The 19,957-nt window shown below is 47.9% G+C and overlaps 2 protein-coding genes across 2 annotated transcripts; one reads left to right on the forward strand and one right to left on the reverse strand.

The window, feature by feature from the left end:
- The first annotated feature begins 1,224 nt into the window (after nucleotides 1–1,224).
- Nucleotides 1,225–5,778, forward strand: FIBP (fibroblast growth factor (acidic) intracellular binding protein). The gene is made up of 10 exons (XM_006860910.1): nucleotides 1,225–1,430; nucleotides 1,634–1,832; nucleotides 2,047–2,173; nucleotides 3,368–3,468; nucleotides 3,909–4,042; nucleotides 4,311–4,419; nucleotides 4,497–4,560; nucleotides 4,811–4,897; nucleotides 4,985–5,082; nucleotides 5,655–5,778. Exons 1-10 carry the CDS (start codon nucleotides 1,346–1,348, stop codon nucleotides 5,722–5,724), a joined length of 1,074 nt encoding a protein of 357 aa, XP_006860972.1. The 5' UTR covers nucleotides 1,225–1,345; the 3' UTR covers nucleotides 5,725–5,778.
- A 264-nt stretch (nucleotides 5,779–6,042) lies between these two features.
- Nucleotides 6,043–9,136, reverse strand: CTSW (cathepsin W). The gene is made up of 10 exons (XM_006861072.1): nucleotides 9,050–9,136; nucleotides 8,713–8,797; nucleotides 7,839–7,952; nucleotides 7,373–7,527; nucleotides 7,137–7,233; nucleotides 6,971–7,051; nucleotides 6,718–6,843; nucleotides 6,531–6,595; nucleotides 6,237–6,443; nucleotides 6,043–6,153 (listed from the first exon to the last, which is right to left on the reverse strand). The coding sequence occupies exons 1-10, from the start codon at nucleotides 9,134–9,136 to the stop codon at nucleotides 6,043–6,045; spliced, it is 1,128 nt and encodes a 375-aa protein (XP_006861134.1).
- Between the last annotated feature and the right edge of the window lie 10,821 nt (nucleotides 9,137–19,957).

The following is a 19,957-nucleotide window of genomic DNA, read 5'->3' on the forward strand; positions in this document are numbered from 1 at the left end:
ACAGTGAGAGAGTGAGTCTCGGGGGCTGCCAGAAAGATTTCCTAAGAGAGCTGACAGCCGAGTGGCTGAAAGATGCATAGGATTTGACCAAGAAAGGATTCTATCAGGTATTGCCTTCCCCTGACTCACGGCGTTGTGAAGAGACACCAGTGCTTGAAAGGACCTACCTGCTATAGGAGAGTGAGAGTGGTCGGATTGTTTTTTTAGTAGGTAGCTACTTGGGGAAAGTGGCTGGTTACCAAAGTAGGCGGAAGCCAGAGTCTAAAAGTCTTTCAATACCAAATTGGGGAGTTTCCACAAACCATCAAGGATTTTAAACAAAATCAAATGTGCCTCGGTTCAGGCTGCTGTGTGGGATGGACTCGGAGAAGGGGTGGAGGCCTTGGGCAAGGAAAATTAGGCAGGACAGAGCAGTGCCTGTGGAGGTGGGGAGAAGGAATCAAGATACTGGAAATATCCAAAAGGCAAAATCAGCAGCAATGAATGTGGGGAGACAGGAATCTGGGAGAACGCCCACGTTTCTGGTATGAGAATTGGGTAGATGTTGAGTTGTCACTAAGAAACAAATTGGGGGTGGGGTGGGAGTCTGTCTAGAATTTGTTGGACTTGGGGGGGATTTGGAGCAAGATGGAGAGGAGAGTCTCGCGGCAGGCCAACAGCTCTCTGGATGTGGACTTCCAGGCAGAGCTTTGAGCCGCAGAGCTAGAGATTAGCTTGTTGTTGTTAGGTGCCACCGAGTCAGTACCGAACCATAGCGACCTTAGGCACAGCAGAACGAAACAAGAGATTAGCTGTGGAGGTGGTTAAAACTCTGGGAGTTAAAGAGATGACTTGAGAGAGGTACTCGCAGGATGCCCGAGGGTTCCCAGCAGAAGTCATTGGATATCGGGTCATACAGGGAACAGATTTAGGGTCGAGCTCTGGGAAATTCCTAATTTTAGGAGGTAGCCCAAACTGCGGAGGCCCGGAAGAGGACAGAGAATGTGGGAGAAAAAACCAGGATGGAATAAGGGCAGAGAAGCTGGGGCAGCGGAGGGTGGCCGGAGACCTCGACTCAGAAGCCCTCCACTAACAGCCCAGGTGACGAAGATGCGGGGAACGGAGGAACCAGGAACTCCCCCTCCTTCGGGAGGAGAGGAGACTCTCAACTCTTTCCTTCTTCCTTCGCAGCCCCGCCCTGACCCGCCCCGGTCGGGTCTGTTCCGGAAGTGGTGCTTTGCTGGCTCCGGGTACCCGGAGCGTAATCTCCGCGCTCCAGGAAGTGGCCCGGCGGCGGCGCGCCCGGCTCGGGCAGTGCTCGCTCCTACTTGGGGCGCTGCTAAGGCGCCCGAGCCTGGGCGTCGCCATGACCAGCGAGCTGGATATCTTCGTGGGAAACACGACCCTCATTGACGAGGATGTGTATCGCCTTTGGCTAGATGGCTACTCGGGTCTGTTTGTGGGGTCACTTGTGGGCCCCTTCCGGTGCTGCAGTTGTTTTGGGTGGGCGAAGGGGCGGGGCCAGGGTACATCCCATTGGGAAGTAAGTAGGCCGGAAGCTGGGAGTAACCCGTGTATAAGGGATGAGTTTGGGATCCCCAAAGGGACCCTGGGGTCGACAAGGCAGGGACTGATGCCAGCGCCCACTCCCCAGTGAGTGATGCGGTGGCCTTGCGGGTGCGCTCTGGGATCCTGGAGCAGACAGGCGCCACCGCGGCGGTGCTGCAGAGCGACACCATGGACCACTACCGCACCTTCCACATGCTTGAGCGCCTCTTACACGCGCCGCCCAAGCTTCTCCACCAGCTCATCTTCCAGATCCCGCCCTCCCGGCAGGCGCTGCTCATCGAAAGGTGCTTACTGGGCGGGATGGTGGAGGCGTTGCAACACGTGTAACCGTATACCCACTTTGCAGTATGAAACTGAGACCCTAAGTAGGGACGGGACTTGCCCAGGCACTCAGAAGTTGGGAGCAGAGGGAGCCAGAACTCAAGCCCTGCCAGGACCCTGTTTCCCCTTCTTTTCAGAGTGTCAGTGGTATTCTCCACTTAACGCTTCCACGCACAGGTACTATACCTTTGACGAGGCCTTTGTGCGGGAGGTACTGGGCAAGAAGCTGTCTAAAGGCACCAAGAAAGATCTGGATGACATCAGCACCAAAACAGGCATCACCCTCAAGAGCTGTCGAAGACAGGTGGGCATTCAGTCTACACACACAACATTCTACCTGCAGACCTGCAGTCCTCTTGGTCCCCCATCGATCCCTTAGGCCCCTGTGCACGCTCCTCCTCAGATGGTGGCAACAGCTTCACACCCAAGCCCTTCTCCCATATCTTGTCCCTTGTAAGCCATCCCCTACTCTGGGCAGAGTAACCTTTCAGAAGCCCGTCTCCGATCCTGACTTTCTCCTCTTCATTGATTCCCACTGCTTCCTGGATAACAGCCTCACTCCTTGGCCTTGACCTTCAGACTCTGTAATCTGGCCTTTGCTGGTGTCTGGGCATTTTCTTACCTCCCAGGCTGTCTGTTTTATCTTGCTGCTCCTTCTACCCGGAGTGCACTGCTCTTGGCCATGTTTACCCTCCTTGAAACCTAAGGCAGGGCGTCTGGTGTGACACCACCTCTTCCACAAGTCATCCTGGTGGTTCCAGGAAGCAGCAGCCCTTCTTTTGGATTTGTGTCTTTCCCCCATGTCTCCTGTATGCTCCCTGAGGATGGCCTAGCATTTGTTCATCTTTGGGTTCCTAGAGCTTAGCCAGTAGGGTTAGTGCCAGCACAAGCTCCTTGTTGGAGGGGGTCCGGGAGCACAGTGCTAAAATGGGGATGAATTTAGAGACAGAAGTAAATCAACATTAATTCAAGGCAATGTGGCAGAAGTTAATAAACTTTAGTTAAATTGATGTAATTCATTGTGCGCAGAATAAAGCTGCTCTATTGTGTTTTCAAGGCTATAGCCCTTCAGAAGCAGACAGCCATACCTCTCTCCCAAGGCACCTTTTTGTTGGTGTTATTGGGTGCCATTGAATTGGTACAGACTCATAGCAACCTTAGGCGCAACAGAACGAAACACAGCCTGATCCTGGGCCAACCTCACAATTGTTACCACACATGAGCCCACTGATGCTGCCACTTTGCCAATCCATCTCGCTGGGGGTTTTGGGTGGGTTCTAATCCCCAACCTTTTGACTAATATAGTTCAGTACTTAGCCATCTGCACCACCCAGGGACTGCATGTTGAATTGATTAGAAGCACTAATTGGTGGAATAGTAGATGCTAAGTCAGCATTTGCTGCCAGGCTAGGCAGGTCAGTGGTAGATGGATGTTCAATAAACATGTATTGGGTGAGTCCACACTGACCAGTCATGCTTCTCCAATTGTCCCACACAGTTCGACAACTTTAAGCGAGTTTTCAAAGTGGTGGAGGAAATGCGTGGCTCCCTGGTTGACAACATCCAGCAACACTTCCTCCTCTCTGATCGACTGGCCAGGTGAGGAGCCAAGTGACGCCCTCCTGCACACTCCTTCACTTGGCCTTGAGGGTCTGCTTAACCCATCCACTTCAAACCCTCTCCAGACCTCCTGGCTGTGCGGGGTGCATGGCCATCCCGCTTTTAGTCTGTACTATGGACCAGACTGACCTGAGTTCAAATCCAGCCTGCCATTCGCCAGTTGGGCTGTTGTGAAGCTGAAACAAGGCACTGCATGTTAGCCCGTGGCACAGTGGGCTGGCTCCCCTTGTGGTTTCCGCTATGTCCCTTAGGATATCTGCAGTGATGACATGGGGGTCCAGGGAGAAGTGACTTGGGCACAGTGAGTTAGAGCAGCGAGGGACCCGAGCTTAATGTTTGGCCACAGGTGCAAGTAGGGAGCTGCTTGCTAAGAAGGGATTTCAGACCCTGAGGGGAAGACTCTCCCCTCCTCTCTGCAGGGACTACGCAGCCATTGTCTTCTTTGCCAATAACCGCTTTGAGACTGGGAAAAAGAAACTACAGTATCTGAGCTTCGGCGACTTCGCCTTCTGTGCTGAACTTATGATCTGGAATTGGACTCAGGGAGCCATCGGTGGGTGAGGCCCCTTCAGAGGTGCCAGGAGCCCACAGCCTCCCCATCCCTCAGGATCTGAGGGCCCCAATTCCCAGCATCCCTTCTTCTTCAGGGACCTCCCAGGTTACTGCTGCTCTCTGTGGCCTGAAGCAAGTCAGCGCACCTCTCTGAGACTAGTTCCTCTTCTGTCCACGGGCCCAGTAATGGGTGGCTCTGGCTGAGAGATGCTCTGATGTCGTGGGAGGGGTTTTTCTTATCACCCGCCTCCCCCGTGGACCTCACTCAGACTCCCAGGTAGATGACATGTTTATGGACCTAGACAAGGAGTTTCTTCAGGACTTGAAAGAGCTCAAGGTGCTAGTGGCCGACAAGGACCTTCTGGACCTGCATAAGAGGTGAACTTGGGGAGGCCACAGGGTGGGGCTTGAAATAGGACTTGAGTGACTCTAGGGCTGACCCTGTCTCCCTACAGCCTTGTGTGCACCGCCCTCAGGGGAAAGCTTGGCGTCTTCTCTGAAATGGAAGCCAACTTCAAGGTCTGTGGCCTAGTCCAGCCTCCGCCCCTCAGGCATCCTCAGTTTCCAGTGCCTTATCCCCACTAGCCAGCCTGAGAGTGACCGGCAGGTGGCACTGCTGCTCCCTCTGCAGGCCTGTGAGGGGGGGAGTAGGTGGACAGAGGGAACTGGATAGATTTGGGGAGGGGCCTGCCCCTGCCCCAGCTTCTGGGCTCAAGCCCCCCCAGCTTTTGGGGCAGAAGACAGAACTCCCAGGATCCCTGCCCCACAGAACCTGTCCCGGGGGCTGGTGAACGTGGCTGCCAAGCTGACCCACAATAAGGATGTTCGAGATCTGTTTGTGGACCTGGTGGAGAAGGTGAGATGTCCTGCTGGTGCCCTTTGACCCTCTGGCTTGGCCTGACCCTGGGCTGGACTACATGCTTGATGTTCCTTGGGCCCTCAGTTTGTGGAACCCTGCCGCTCTGACCACTGGCCACTGAGTGATGTTCGACTCTTCCTGTGTCAGTATTCGGGGTCCGTCCACTCCTTAGATGGCTTCAGGTAAGAGATCCCCAGCCCTCCCGCCAGCATGGCCTTGCCCCTTCTAAAACTGGGAGTACCTGTGCTGCCCCCCTGGGGTTGGAGTGCTCTCTTTGTGGACCAGAATCCAGAGCTGTGTGACCTTAGGCAGATTACTTCACCACTCTGCCTTATGTCAGATGTTGTTAGGTGCCGTCAAGTCAGTTCCGACTCATAGTTTCCAAGGAGCGATTACAAATGGACATTGCAGTCCAGTACATTAACCCACAGTGTCACACCAGGACTCCGTGTCAGATGTTGTTGTTATGTGCCGTGGAGTCGGTTCCAACCCATAGCGACCCTGTACAGGGTTTCCAAGACTGTAAATCTTTACAGGAGCAGAAAGCCTCATCTTTCTCCCACAGAACAGCGGGTAGTTTAGAACTGCTGACCTTGCGGTTCACAGCCCGATTCGTAACCACTACGCTACCAGAGCTCCTTCTGTGTCAGATAGGGGATGATATTGCATCTGTGTTGTATTCAATGAGTTGAACTACTCAAAGCCCAGAGTGTTCAAGAAACCGAAACCTCTGCTCTTACTATTACTGTTCCAGGTACCAGGCCCTCTGGGACCGCTACATGGGCACCCTCCGCGGCTGCCTCTTGCGCCTATACCACGACTGAGGCCCCTCCCTTCACCAGCTCCCCCAGTGACAATAAAGCTGCCATGAGTTTGGAGACTGATCCTGGCTGTGAGGGGCGGGGGCAGCAGGGAGGAGACGTGTGCCTGCATAGATGTGCGTTTGTGTGTAAGGAGGTGTGTGCACGGGCCTGAAGAGACTGGATGGTGTGAAGAAGGGTGTGGTTATTCTTGCCAACCATCTCCCCAAGCCTAGCCAAGTCCTCGCAGAAGCTGGGGATCTTATCTTGGTTTATTCAGACGATGGGGAAGATGGGCAAATAGGTAGGGGTAGGGCCAGGGACGAGGAGTGGCTGGACAACTCATGGAGGGCAGGAGACTGGGAGCTTCTTAGCAGGTTGGTCCACTCGGGCTGTGAGCGGGAACTTGGTGATGCCGCAACTATTGCTCCCACGGTGCAGCCGGAAATAGCCCTAGGAATTAATGGGCATCAGGGTCACAGGGTAAGGTGGGGCCTGGTCCACCCACCCCCACCCCCATTGTAGAACACACTTACTTTTTCACCCCATTTGGACCCCCAGGAGTTCTTCAGAATCCAATATGGGGTGGAGCGAGGAGTCACCTGGGCTCCATCCTGGGACCCCTTTGCCTGAGCCCTTGCTCCTGACTTACTCTTGCCAAAGCCCACCAGCAGAACAGAGTGGTTCACACGATAGGGGTCACAGGTGGTTGGTGTGGCCTTGATGATACCCTTCTGGTAGTTCTTTGGTGGGGGGAGTGGGGACATAAGGTCTGAGTCCAGGGCCACCCTCCCTCATGTGCCCCCCAACCCCTCCCTGCCCCATCCCACCTGCAGCGGCGTCATGTTGATAGTCACAGTGATGGGGCCATGGATGGCCAGGTAGCTGGCGATTTCTGGGTGAGTGGGAGATAGGATCAGGGTTGAGAACATGCTTTGGACTGCCTGCCTCCATCCCCCCTCTAAAGCTGTATGTCTGTGCCGTTAACCCCCCACTGGATCCCCGCCCTGGCCGCACTCTGCTCGCTGTCAGGCAGCATGATGAAATCCTTGATCCAGGCCACGTTCTTGTACTTCTTGGCCTGGCAGTTGTGGGCTCTGAAGGTCCCCCGAAACGGGTACTCTTTTTCACTGGCCAGGCCACCTAGGAAAGAGAAAAGCCAGATGAGGGTCCCAAACATGTCTCACACCTTGCTGTGGTCTTTAAACCCTGGAGCCCTCTTCCCCACCAAGTCCATCCTTCCAGTTGCTGGGAGAGAAGGGGCACTCACTATTGTTAAGGACAGTTGCGAATGCGTCCCAGACGTAGCCCCCTTGGCATCCATTCCCACAGCGGTCACAGTCAAGCAGTTCTGGGGCAAGAAGTGACATCCTGGGTATCCAGGTCCCCAAAACCTGCCCGTCCTCCCCCTGCCACGCCCCATCTCCCAGCCGTACCCTGCACAGAGACCTCCACAGACTGATCAAATTTAATATTCCACAAGGACTCGATGTTGCTTGCGGCTGCTATAGCCCAGCAGCAATTGCAGTTTTTCTAGTAAAAGAGGATGGGGTTTGGGGCATGAAGTAGCTGAGCCTTACCCACTTCTTGTCTTCCCCACCCCACCCCCACCCCGCCCCACCCCCGCAACCGCAGGGTCTGGATTGGGCCAGGCTGGGGGAGGGGTGGATACCTGGTCCCTGATGGGCTTGATGGTGTTGGGCCGCTTCCGCCAGTCACAGGTGGAGGGCACTGACTTCCCCCACCCTTCAGATTCCACCTTTCTGCTCACATTGGGATCCCTTCCAGGCACCTGCTGGGGTCCATAGGCCTGGATAAACTCCTCCTCTGGGAAACAACAGGACCATCAAGGCCACAGTTTTGACCCTCAGGCAGACCTATCCCACTCCAGGCATTTAAACTGTTGGCCTCCTGGGTCCCTTTAATACCTGGGAGGCAGAAAGACGAGGAGACAGAGGCGAGAGAGAAGATCAGCTCTTTCTGGGGGAATTTCCCTGCCCTGTGATCTAGGCCCCTGACCTGCCCTCTGGTGTAAACAAGCATCCAGTCTCTGATCTGAGCCCCTCAGTGGGGATGGAAGCCCACAGTCTACCCTGCCATCCGCACCCATCACCTAGGGCCCAGGAGGGTTCTGGTACCTGTGAGGTCACTGAAAGGGGTCACTCCAAACTGGGCTGTTCCCAAGTCGTTGTCCTCCTGCTGCTGAGCCTGGGCCAGGTTGTGAGTGAAGATGTCCAGGCGGCGGGCATACTCTGGGCCAAAGGGGGTTGTCCTAGATGGCTCCCAAACCACCCCAGCAGGAAGTGACCACTGTCTAGCCCACCTGGGTGATAGGTTCCTCTCCTGTAGCCCTCCAGGTTTCATGCAGAAATCGTTTCCCAGACCCCAGAATTAGGTTTGCCACCGAGGCACTGAAGGGAGCATCTCTATCTGGGTGGGTGGGGTTGGGGTACCATGTCTGGAGTCTCAGTGGCTGAGAAGAGATTGTGAGGGTTTCCTGCTATGCTATCCTATCTTCACGCCTCTGACCACACAGTCTGGAGCCTGGGATTGGGATGGGGGGTGGTGAGGAGCAGGGAGGAGGCAGCCTGTTCCCCACCCCCTACAGACTACCTTCTGCAGGGGAGGAGACCCAGAGTTGGGGCAAGACAGGACTGACTATCCGTGGTGATAAAGAGGGAAATCCCAGCTTAGCGACAAAATGGAAACCCTTGGGTGTTCATTGAATGAGCACGACTAGACAGTGGTCTCATGTCTACTGCTCAGGGTCACAGATGGAGTGGTGGGAGCGGGGTCCTCAGAACTGGGAAAGACTCCAACAGCTGCCACCTGCCCCCCCTTACTCAGCCCACCCCCAGATACTATGCATGCTGGCAGGAAACCAGAAGTCTGCCCCAGCCCAGCTGGTCATTCTGCTTGGTCTTGGACACGCGCATTCCCCACTAAACCTCAACTTTCTCATTTATTAAGTGAGAGGAGGTGCTGGGCTGAGACCGAAGGATCTAGTGGTACCTGCTGGGTTTGAATAACTCCTGTTGTACTGAATCTGGAACAATCTGAAGACCTCTTTCACCTCCAATGGCTGGGGACCAGGGGCCTGGCAAGGGACCAAAAACAGAGGACATGGAGGGACCCATTTGGATCCCCACCTTAGTTCCTACCATGCAAGGACTATGCTAGGGGGTCAGCCAGTTTACCTGCTCTGCTCCCATGTGAGCTAACTAGGTCATGTCATCCCCCTCTGGCCTTCTGAGAAATGGGAATGACAAAACCAGTTGTTTACAGAATGGGTGAGTTCCAGGCAGGCATTAGTGGTAGAGGGAATTGGAAGCAGGTGAGAGACACTTACCGGAACCATGAGGGATCCCCTGATGCTGTGGGCCAGGCCTGCCATCAGCAAGGCCTGCAGGTAGAAGAGGTGAGTCTTTGATACCATGGTGGTATAGCCAGGAGTAACAGGAGCAGGAAGTGAAGACCAAGCTGGAAGGGCAGGAGGGTGGGGCTGGAGAACCACAGAGGGGGAGGCAGAGCTATAGCAGAAGGCTATTGGTGCAAGGCTGCCTCCGGTCTCTGGCTTTTGTCCCTGTGTGTCCCTTTGCTGGTATGCCTGTTCCTCACCCACCTCCATGTCTTTATTCTGCCCACCTGTCCTGTACAATGCTGAGGATTGGGAGGACCCTGCCCCTAAGGAGGCAGACCCTAGGTGGGCAGTGATAGTCTATCTGTGATGAGGAAGTTGGGACTACAGGACCCATAAGCCCCTGACAATTAGGTGGGAATGGAGGGCCATCTGTGCTCCCAGGGAGCTGGTCCTCCTGCTCATGCTATGAAGGCCCAGTCAGCACAAAGGTCACCTAAAGAAGGAAGCACCCCATTCACCAGCCTCTAGAGTAACCTGCTGTCCCCTAGGTCCCATGGTGCCTGTCCCACTTGGCCTCCACCTCCCATCACACTTAGGGGACTTCTGCTTCGTGTATGGCCTCGGCGTCCAGGACACGTAGACTCCCTGCATACTTGTTGGCTGAACAATTGAACATCTTGGTTTTTAAATAGAGTGTTAGGCTCTACGGGGCAGCAGGTGGTAGCTACAGCCTCCTCCTGTCCCTCCTTCCTGCCATGCTCTGGGCAAATTCAAGGCTGTGGGGGCACAAAGACAGCAGCGTGGGCATTGGAGACAGAACAAGGCCAGAGTCTATCAGATAGATCAAAGGCACAAGTAGGTCCTGCTCAACTTCTGCATCAAATTCTATCAGCTGTGTGACCTTGGGGCAGTCGCTTTACCTCTCTGAGTATGTTTCCCTGTCTGGTGTTTCTATTTGCCCTATATGCAGGAACGTGTGAGAACAGGAGAGTGTGAGAACAGGGAATGGAAAGCCAGAACTTGGCATAGTCTCTTTAAGTCACTGTTTTACATGAAGGAGTTTAGGGCCCATGGGAAGTAACAAAGGTGGTTAGCACATAGATGGCAGGAAGTATGAGCAAGAGGTGCTAACATCTCGGTTCCCTAACACTGCCAAATCAAAAAACTATAAACTGGGCTGCTTAAAATGCCAAAAATGCATTGTCTCCCAGTTCTGGAGGTTAATATGAGCAGGCTTCAAAAAATTTGTGGAAAAATGCCATGATCTTTTCATTCCATTTTTCTTTGAACTTTTAAGTCCCCTGACACAACCAAAACTTATGTAAGGCAGAAACCTGTCAGAGAAGGAAAACTCACATCTTTTCCACTAACAGAGATCATTTAAAAACGGTAAGACTTGGGCCCAAGCGTTGTTGACCGTCCAAACCATAGGCTCTGAGGATCAGACTCTAGCCACCTAGTAGACATAGCAAACTGTCCTTCATCTGATTATTCAGTAATGCTTGTTAGTAATCTCATACATGAGCCCTGGATATCCACAGACAAATGTAAAAACCTTCCCTAAAAGCCGAGACTGTAAATTCCAAAGAGGCAAGTCCCCCGCCATCCAAAAAAAAAGCTAAAGAGGATAGAGAGAAACACTGTAAACTGATGATATATGGAGGGGATAATAATCAATGTAATGAAACAAGCTATATGAATGGAGGAATGTGAAGCTGATGATGTGCCCTGTAAACTTTCACTCAATCCACAATAAAAACATTTAATTATAAAATAAAATAAAAATGGTAAGACTACACGTTGTCTAAGGCGGAAATCCTACGAGACCCAGAAATACAAGGCAGTCCCTTCGAGTTCTGACTCACAGGCTTCACGACAGTGTCTCAGCAAGACCACATCCTCTTCCAAAGCTCTGGACAGAGATCCTTTCTTGTCTGGTTGCTTCTGGTAGAGCTGGTATTACTTGGCATCTAACACAGCGCCATGCATGCATCTATCCTCGTCTTTGTGTCTCCTCTCTGATACAGACACCAGGCTGACTGGTCCCCACCCATTAGGAGTCAGAATTGACTCCATGGCAGTGGGTATGATTTTTTGTTTTTGTTTGTCAATTCCAGTATGACCTCACGTTAATGGATAACATCTTCAATGACTCTATTTCTAAACTAGGCCATGTTCACAGGTACCAGGAGTTAGGATTTCAGTTACCTTCTTCAGGAACACAATTCAATCTGTAGCAGTCCTCACAGCAACCTTGGGAGATGAGTTATATTGTCACCCCCAAAGTCACACAGCAAGAGGTGGATGGAGCTGAGATTTTAATGTAGCGTGTTGCCCGCTCTGATCTTGGAATTCATTTGTTCTCACACCACCTCACTTCTTCATTCTTTAGGACCTTTCCCATCCTGTGTGGTACCATTTTGCTACATCACTTACTCCCGACACACATTCATGTGCACACACACACACATGTGCAAGCGCACACACAAAGTCATGAGGCTTTCTATAAGGAAAAAGGAAACCATGCTCATATAATGAAAAGGCAGCAGATGGGTGTGTACAGAGGAGAGGTGGACCCCAAGGTGTCACCCACATGTATGACCTGTGACTAAGGCCCTGGACCAGCATTCAGAGCTGGGTGCCAAAGGAGGTATCATAAATTCAGTTCTTGTGGTGGGAAACAGGAAAGGGTATGGTCTGCCCCATAATCCCTCCCCCCGCCCCCTTGAACAGACGTTCCACTAGGTCAGGAGGTCAGTGCTATTTGACCAGCGCTGTGTCCCTGCTGCCTGGTTCAGGGTGGCCGTTCAATACTCTGGAATGATGAATGAATGAACTGTCCAGTTCACTCACTCATTAATTCACCTGCTTATCCTGCAGCTCCTGACTCAGGAAGAGTCCTGGGAGATGCTCATGGCATCATGGGAAAGACACTGAACTAGACAAAGCCTGCAGGGAACCTAATGCAAAGCCCATGTCAGCAGGGAAAGTCACAGATTGCCAAGGTCAGGAGGGCCAACAAGGACCTAAGAGCAGAAAGATGAGGGTTTGAGGGTGAGTTTGAGTCACACCAAGTGCCACACCAAGACTCTTCACGTGCATATGAGGCTACTGAAAATACCATGGCTTGAGTCAGGCACACCTTAGTCCTTTAACTGGTATCTTTGCTCTTGAACACTTTGAAGAGGTCTTGTACAGCAGGTTTGCCTAAAGCTATACAATGTTTGAGAAGGATGTCATGCTGGGTAAGGTGGAGGGTCAGAGAAAAAGAGGAAGGCCCCCCAACGAGATGGATCAGCCAGGTGACATCACTGATGGCGTCAAGTGTGGCAGCGGTAGTGAGGTTGGCCCAGGATTGGACATTGTTTTGTTCTGCTGTGCATGGGGTCGTTATGAGTCGGTTCCGACTCGATGGCACCTGACAACAACAACAACAATACAATGTTTGATTTCTTGAATGCTGCTTTCGTGAGTGTTGATAGTGGATCTAAGCAGAATGAAGTCTTTGAAAATTTAAGTCTTTTCTCCATTTATTATGATACTATTTATAGGTCCAGAGTTTTGTTTTCTTTACACTGAGATGCAACCCATATCAAAAGCTGTGATCTCTGATTCTCATCAGTAAATATCTTAAGTCTTCTTAGCTTTCAGAAAGCTAGGTTGTATCATCTGTGTATCACAGGTTGTTGATGAGTCTTCCTCCAATCCTGATGCCATGTTCTTCATATAATCCAGTTTCTCAGATTATTTGCTTAGCATACAGATTGAATGGTGGTGGTGGTGGTTGTGTGCCGTGGAATTGGTTTCGACTCATAGCGACCGTGTACAGACAGGGTTTCTGAGTTTGTAAATCTTTACAGAGCAGAAAGCCTCATCTTTCTCCCACAGAACAGCTGATAGTTTTGAACTGCTGACCCTGAGGTTAGTAACCTGATTCATAACCACTACGTACCAGAGCTCCTACAGATTGAATAGGTACGGTGAAAGAATGCAACCCTGGTGTACACCTTTCCTGATTTTAACCACTTAGTTAGTGTTCCCTTGTTCTGTTCAAACAACTGCCTTTTTATCTATATACAGGTCACTCGTGAGCATAATTAAGTGTTCTGGAATACCCATTCTTTGCAATGTTATCCATAGCTTGTCAAGATCCACAAGGTTGAAAACCTTTGTGTAGTCAATAAAGCACAAGTAAACATCTTTCTGATGTTCTCTGCTTTCAGCCAAGATCCAGCTGACATCAGCAATGATACACCTCATTTCACATCTTCGGAATTAAGCCAGACTCTCCGGCTGTTTCCTATGGATGTACTGTTGCAGCCGTTTTTTAATTATCTTCTGCAAAATTTTACTTGCACGTGATATCCATGATATTGTGATTATTCCTGCATTCCAGTGGATCCCCTCTCTTTGGAATAACTACAAATATGGATCTTTTCCAATCTGTTGGTCTTTCAAATTTCTTGGTATAGATGAGTGATCGACTCTAGTTCTTCATTAGTTTGTGGAAAGACTTCAATTTATATTCCATCAATTCCTAGAGATTTGTTTTTTCCCAATGCCTTCTTCAGTGCAGCTTGGACTTCTTCCTTTAGTACCATGGGGTTCTTGACCATGCCTCTTGAAATGGTTGAACATCAACTATTTCTTTTGGGTACAGTGACTCCGTATATTCCTTCCATCTTCTTTTGATGTTTTCTGCATCATTCAATACTTTGCTCCTAGAATCCTTCAATATTTCAAGTTGAGATTTGAATTTTTCCTTCAGTTCTGTCAGCTTGAGAAATGCTGAGCAGGTTCTTCTCATTTTGTTTTATAACTACAGGTCTTTGCACCTATCGTTATAATCCTTTCCTTCATCTTCTGGGGAGGCCCTATGAAATTTTCCGTTCAGTTCTTTTATATCCTCATCTCTTCCATCCACTTTAGCATCTCTACACTGGAGAGCAAGTTTCAGAGTCTCTTCTGACATCCATTTTGGTCTTTTCTTCCTTTCCTGTTTTTTATTTTATTTTATTTTTTTTTTATGACTTTTCTTTTTTCCTCTGTGATATCCGTGATGTCATCCTGCAATTCTTCTGGTCTTCAGTCACTAGTGTCTAATACATCAAATCTTTTCTTAATATGGTCTTTAAATTCAGGTGGGATTTGTTCAAGGTCATATTTTGACTCTTGTGGACTTGTTTTGATTTTCCTGAGCTTAGAGATGAGTAACTTATTGGTCATATGTAATTGTACGAAGTATGAATCTAGGAAAATTGGAAATTGTAAAAAATGAAATGGAACCCATAAACATTGATATTCTAAGCATTAGTGAGCTGAAATGGACTGGTATTGGCCATTTTGTGTCTGACAACCACATGGTTTACTGTGCCAGGAATGACAAATTGAAGAGGAATGGTGTTGCATTCATCATCAAAAAGAATGTATCAAGAGCAATCACAAGGTACAATGCTGTCTTTGATAGGATAATATTCATGCACCTACAGGGAAGACCAAAAATCCTCACCCCTGGACCAATAAACAATTCTTATCAATGGAGAAAAGATTGATATTGTCAAGGACTTCATTCTTCTTGGATCCGCTATCAACACTCATGGAAGCAGCAGTCAAGAAATCAAATGATGTATTACATTAGGAAACTCTGCTGCACAAGACCTTTTTAAAGTGTTGAAAAGCAAAGGTGTCAGCTTGAGGACTAAGGTGCACCTGACCCAAGTCAACCTCATATGCATGTGAAAGTTGGACAGTAAATAAGGAAGACAGGAGGAAAATTTATGGTTTTGATTTATGGTGATGGAGGAGAATATTGAAAGTGCCATGGGCTGCCCATAGAACCAACAGATCTGTGTTGGAAGAAGTGCAGCCAGAGTGCTTCTTGGAGGCCAAGATGGACAAACTTCGTCTCTCATGCTTCGGACATATTGTCAGGAGGGACCAGTCGCTGGAGAAGGATATCATGTTTGGTAAGGCAGAGGGTCAGAGAAAAAGAGGAAGACCCCAGTGAGGTGGATTGGCCAAGTGGCAGCATCCATTGTCTGAAGTGTGGCAACAATTGTGAGGCTGGCTCAGGATTGGGCAGTGTTGCATTCTGCTGTGCATAAGGTCGCTATGGGTCGGTACTAACTGGATGGCACCTAACAACAACAAGGAAGACAAGTTAATACCATTATTATTCAAATTTATGTACTAATCACTAAAGCCAGTGATCATGAAATAGAAGAAATTCTACCAACTTCTTCAAGTTGAAATTGATCAAACATGCAATTAAGATGTATTGGTAATTACTGGCAACTGGAATGCAAAGGTTTGAAATAAAGAGGAAGGATCAGTTATTAGAAAATATGGTCTTTGTGATTGAAATGATGCTGGAGATCACATAACAGAATTTTTCAATACCAATGATTTGTCCATCACAAATACCTTGTTTAAACAACATACAAGATGACTATATATATGGATAGCACACCAGATGGAATACATAGAAATCAAATTGACTGCATCTGTGGAAAGAGGTAGTGAAAAAGCTCCATATTATCAGCTAAAACAAGGCCAGGGGCAAATTGTAGAACAGACCATCAACTGCTCACATGCAAATTCAGGCTGAAGCTGAAGAAAATGAAAAGAAGTCTACGAGAGCCAAAATACGACCTTGAGTATATCCCATCTGAATTTAGAGATCATCACAAGAGCAGTTTGGAATAAGATGCTTGACTGTCTTATGAATATCGGTTTCCCATGCCTACTAGTGTAAAATACACACTTGAGTGGAATAGAAAGAAATGCCAGGAAACATGATTACAGAAAGCTTGTAAGCCCGTCTTCAGCCTATAACTGATTGGAAAACCTAAAAGGGGTTCTAGAGCTTTGCCCAGTGAAATAGGCCTTTTGTGAAGCCTTTGCAGTTGTATATGGCCTTAGGTAGAATCCTGAGCCCCATCCAGAACCTTCTGAGGTGGGACATTTCCACTAGAAAGGACAAGCAGACCAGCATGGAACAGCTAGAGCAACAGAAACTATACCTTCAAAGAAAGACCAGCAGGAAAAACCCAAAACAAAAATGGCAGTATGATTTACTACTACAAGAACAAGCAAATTGTTTGCTGGGAAGCCATTAAGGCAACCAATCAAGTCCCTCCAAGACTGAAACTCAAAGGGAACACATGAGTAGGCATGTAGGTTTGCTGGTGACCACATTGGTCTACTGGTAAGTGGAAGAGGGGGAAAGGCAGCAATGAAGAAATGGGCTGAGTTCAACCACCTTTCATAGACTCCCGTTGACCTGGAGATGCGAGCGAAAAGAGGAAGGGCTGTTAGGTCCAAAGTGTGGTGAGACCTGGGGACTCCTAAGCCCATGGACAAAGACATAGCCATGGAGCGCTTGAATTGAAAGTAAAGCATCCAGCTGATACGAAGTGAGGGGAGACTCACACACACACACAAAAAAAAACCTTGCAGATAGTACCCATTTGACCCAGCCTCGATGGCTTGATAATCAGAACTCGACTAGAGAAACATAAGAAAAACAACCGAACAATTTTTGATAAAAGAAACAAGGATAAATTGCTACAATTTGATGAACTTGACCTATACTTATGGATGTATACAGGGTAGATAGGGACGGGCAACTTAGACATTGGCTACCTAAAATGAGGGAGCAATAAAGGCACAAAGTGACTGGCTTACAAGTTTTAAAGAGGGAGTTTAGTTTCAGAGTGTGGGAAAAGATAAAGTCCCCACTGAATAGTTTTCATCTTGTCTACACGGGTCTGGTGAAAAGAGATGGGGATAAGATTCTTATGATTCATTCAATAGTGAATAATTGTTATCATGACTAATTGCGACTGTCACAACTGTAAAGGTAGAAGTTTTGTAACAGAAACAAGGGAGTAGTTAATCGAACAGTTCAGAAACAGAGGACCCTAGGATTATCAAGGGAGAAGAGCATAAGCGGAATGCAGGACCCTATCCAGAGAAGCAGCGACATCAGAGATGGAGGCAGAGATTAGGACATGGAAAGAGGGAGCAGCTGAAGACTCTAGACTCATGGAAAGAGAGGGACTGAGTGCTAGCTGCCAGAAGACAGGCTTGCAGAATGTGCCCTTTGGTTGTTTAAATGATTATATATTTCTGAGTGTTTTTGTGTATGTGTCCCCACTCCACCCCACCCAACCCCCCAAAAAAAAGAAAAAGAAAAGGAGAGGGAATGGAAGCAAATACTGTTGAATGATGATGCATGGAAGAGATGGTAATTCATTTTAAGGAAACTATCGTGTCAAGCCAGTGTTCTCCCATGTAAACTATCACTCAATTCACAATTAAAAAGAGGAAGAACAGTTTTGATGCTTTAGACACTAATGACTAAAGATCAGAGGAGTTGTGAAATGACATCAAGAACATCATATAGAAAGAAAGCAAAAGGTCATTAAGAGCCCATGGACGTTGACCTAGCCACAGAGGGCTAGAGCAGAGAGTGAAGCATTCAGATGATATGAAGTGGAGGAGACGCACAATAAAGCCCAAACTTGCACATAATACCCAATTGATCTAGCTTTGATGGCTTGATGACCAGAGCTCAACTTGAAGAAGATAAATTTGATAAAGAAAGGAAGTGTAAATTGCTACAATTTGATGAACTTGACCTATACTTATGGATGTAGTAGCTCAAAATACCAACCTAGAGGAAAGGAGCCTTCACATCAAGGATTAAACCTATCACCTCGGTATACAGGGTTGATAGGGACTTAGACACTGGGTCTTGATCATAAGCTACCTATTGAAATAGTTGAACTTAGACATTGGCTATCTAAACTGTGGGGGTGGGGTGGGGGGACTATAGAAGCACAAAGTGGCTGGCTTACAAGTTTTCAAGAGGGAGTTTAGTTTCAGAGTGTGCAGGGGAAGGTAGATTCCCCACTGAATAGTTTTCATCTTGTCAAAATGGGTCTGGTGAAAGGAGATGGGGATCGGATTCTTTTGATTCAATAGTGAGTAATTGTTACTGTGACTAATTGCGATGGTCACAACTGTAAAGGTAGAAGTTTTGTAATATAAAAGGAGGAGTAGGGTCCTTTGTTACATTCCAGGAACAGAGTACCCTAGGACTTCATCAAGAGAGAAGAGCATGAATGGAATGGAATGTGGGACCCTATCCAGAGAAGCAGCAACACCAGAGATGAAGGCAGAGATGATGACATGGAAAGATAGAGCAGCTGAGGACTCTAGACTCATGCAAAGAGAAAGGTTGTGTGCTGGCAGCCAGGAGGCAGGTTTGCAGAATGTGCCCTTTGGTTGTTTAAATGATTATATATTCCTGAGTGTTTTTGTGTACATCAACAAAAGCAGAGAGAATAGAAGCAAATATTGTTAAAACAATGATGTAATCATTGCAATGAAACAAAATACAATCGGATGAATGCAAAATCGATTTTCTACCATGTAAACTTATCACTCAGCTCACAATAAAAGTTTAAAAAAAAAACTCATTAAGACAACAAGAAATAAGGAAAAGACAAAAATGAATGCCAGAAGAGACTCTGAAACTTGCTAAAGCAAATGGAAGAAGCGAGGAGGTACAAAAGCTGAACAGAAAATTTCAAAGGTCAGCTTGAGAAGGCAAAGTCAAATATTATAACGAAATGTGCAAAGACCTGATGTTGGAAAACCAGAAGGGAAGAACACACTCAGCATTTCTCAAGCTGAGTGAACTGAGGCTAAAAATTCAAGGCTCGACTTGTGGTATTGAAGGATTCTCTGTGCAAATTATTGCATGATGCAAAAAGCATCAAAAGACGATGGAAGGAATACACAGTCATTATACCAAAAATAAATGGTTGATGTTCAATCATTTCAAGAGGTAGCTTATGATCAAGGGCCAATGATCCTTAAGGAAGAAGTCCAAGGTGCGTTGAAGGCATTGGCGAAGAACAAGGTACTGGGAATTGATGGAATACAAATTGAAATCTTTCAACAAAGTGATGCAGCACTGGAGACACTCACTCATATACGTCAAGAAATTTGGAAGGCGACTACATGGGCAACTGACTGGAAGAGATGTGTATTTGTGCCCATTCCAAAGAGAGGTGACCCAACAGAATATGAAAATCATTGGAAAATATCATTGATATCCCATGGGAGTAAAGTTTGACTAAAAGTAATACAAAAACGGCTGCAAACATACAGTGACAGAGAACTTCCAGAGAGGTTCAAGCTGGTTTCAGAAGAGGACAAGGAACAAAAGTTATCAGTCAGATGGATCTTGTCTGAAAGCAGAGAATACCAGAAAGATGTTTATCTGTGCTTTATTGATTACACAAAGGCTTTTGATCGTGTGGATCATGACAGGCTATGTACAACCTTGCAAAGAATAGGTATTCCAGAACATTTCAATGTGCCCATGAGGAACCTGTACATAGACCAAGAGGCAGTTATTTGAACAGAACAAGGGAACACCAAATGGTTTTAAATTAGTAAAGATATGCTCCAGGGTTGTATTCTTTCACCATATTTATTCAACCTGTATGCTGAGCAAATAACCCGAGATGCTGGTTTATATGAAGAAAAGCATGGCATCAGGATTGGAGGAAGACTCAATAACAACTTGTGATATGCAGGTAATACAACCTTGCTTGCTGAAAATGAAGAGGACTTAAAATACTTACTGATAAAGATCAAAGACCACGGCCTCCGGTATGGACTTCATTTCAATGTAAAGAAAACAAAAATCCTCACCATTGGACCAATAAACAGCATCCATATAAATGAAGTAAAGATTTTGCTCGGGTTAACCACCAACACTCATGGAAGCAGCAGTCAAGAAATTAAACGATGTGTTGCATTAGGCAAATCTGCTGCACAAGACATTTTTAAAGTGTTGAAGAGCAGGGATGTCAGTTT

Source organism: Chrysochloris asiatica, unplaced genomic scaffold (assembly GCF_000296735.1).
Source record: "Chrysochloris asiatica unplaced genomic scaffold, ChrAsi1.0 scaffold00040, whole genome shotgun sequence".
Taxonomy (NCBI): Eukaryota; Metazoa; Chordata; class Mammalia; order Afrosoricida; family Chrysochloridae; genus Chrysochloris; species Chrysochloris asiatica.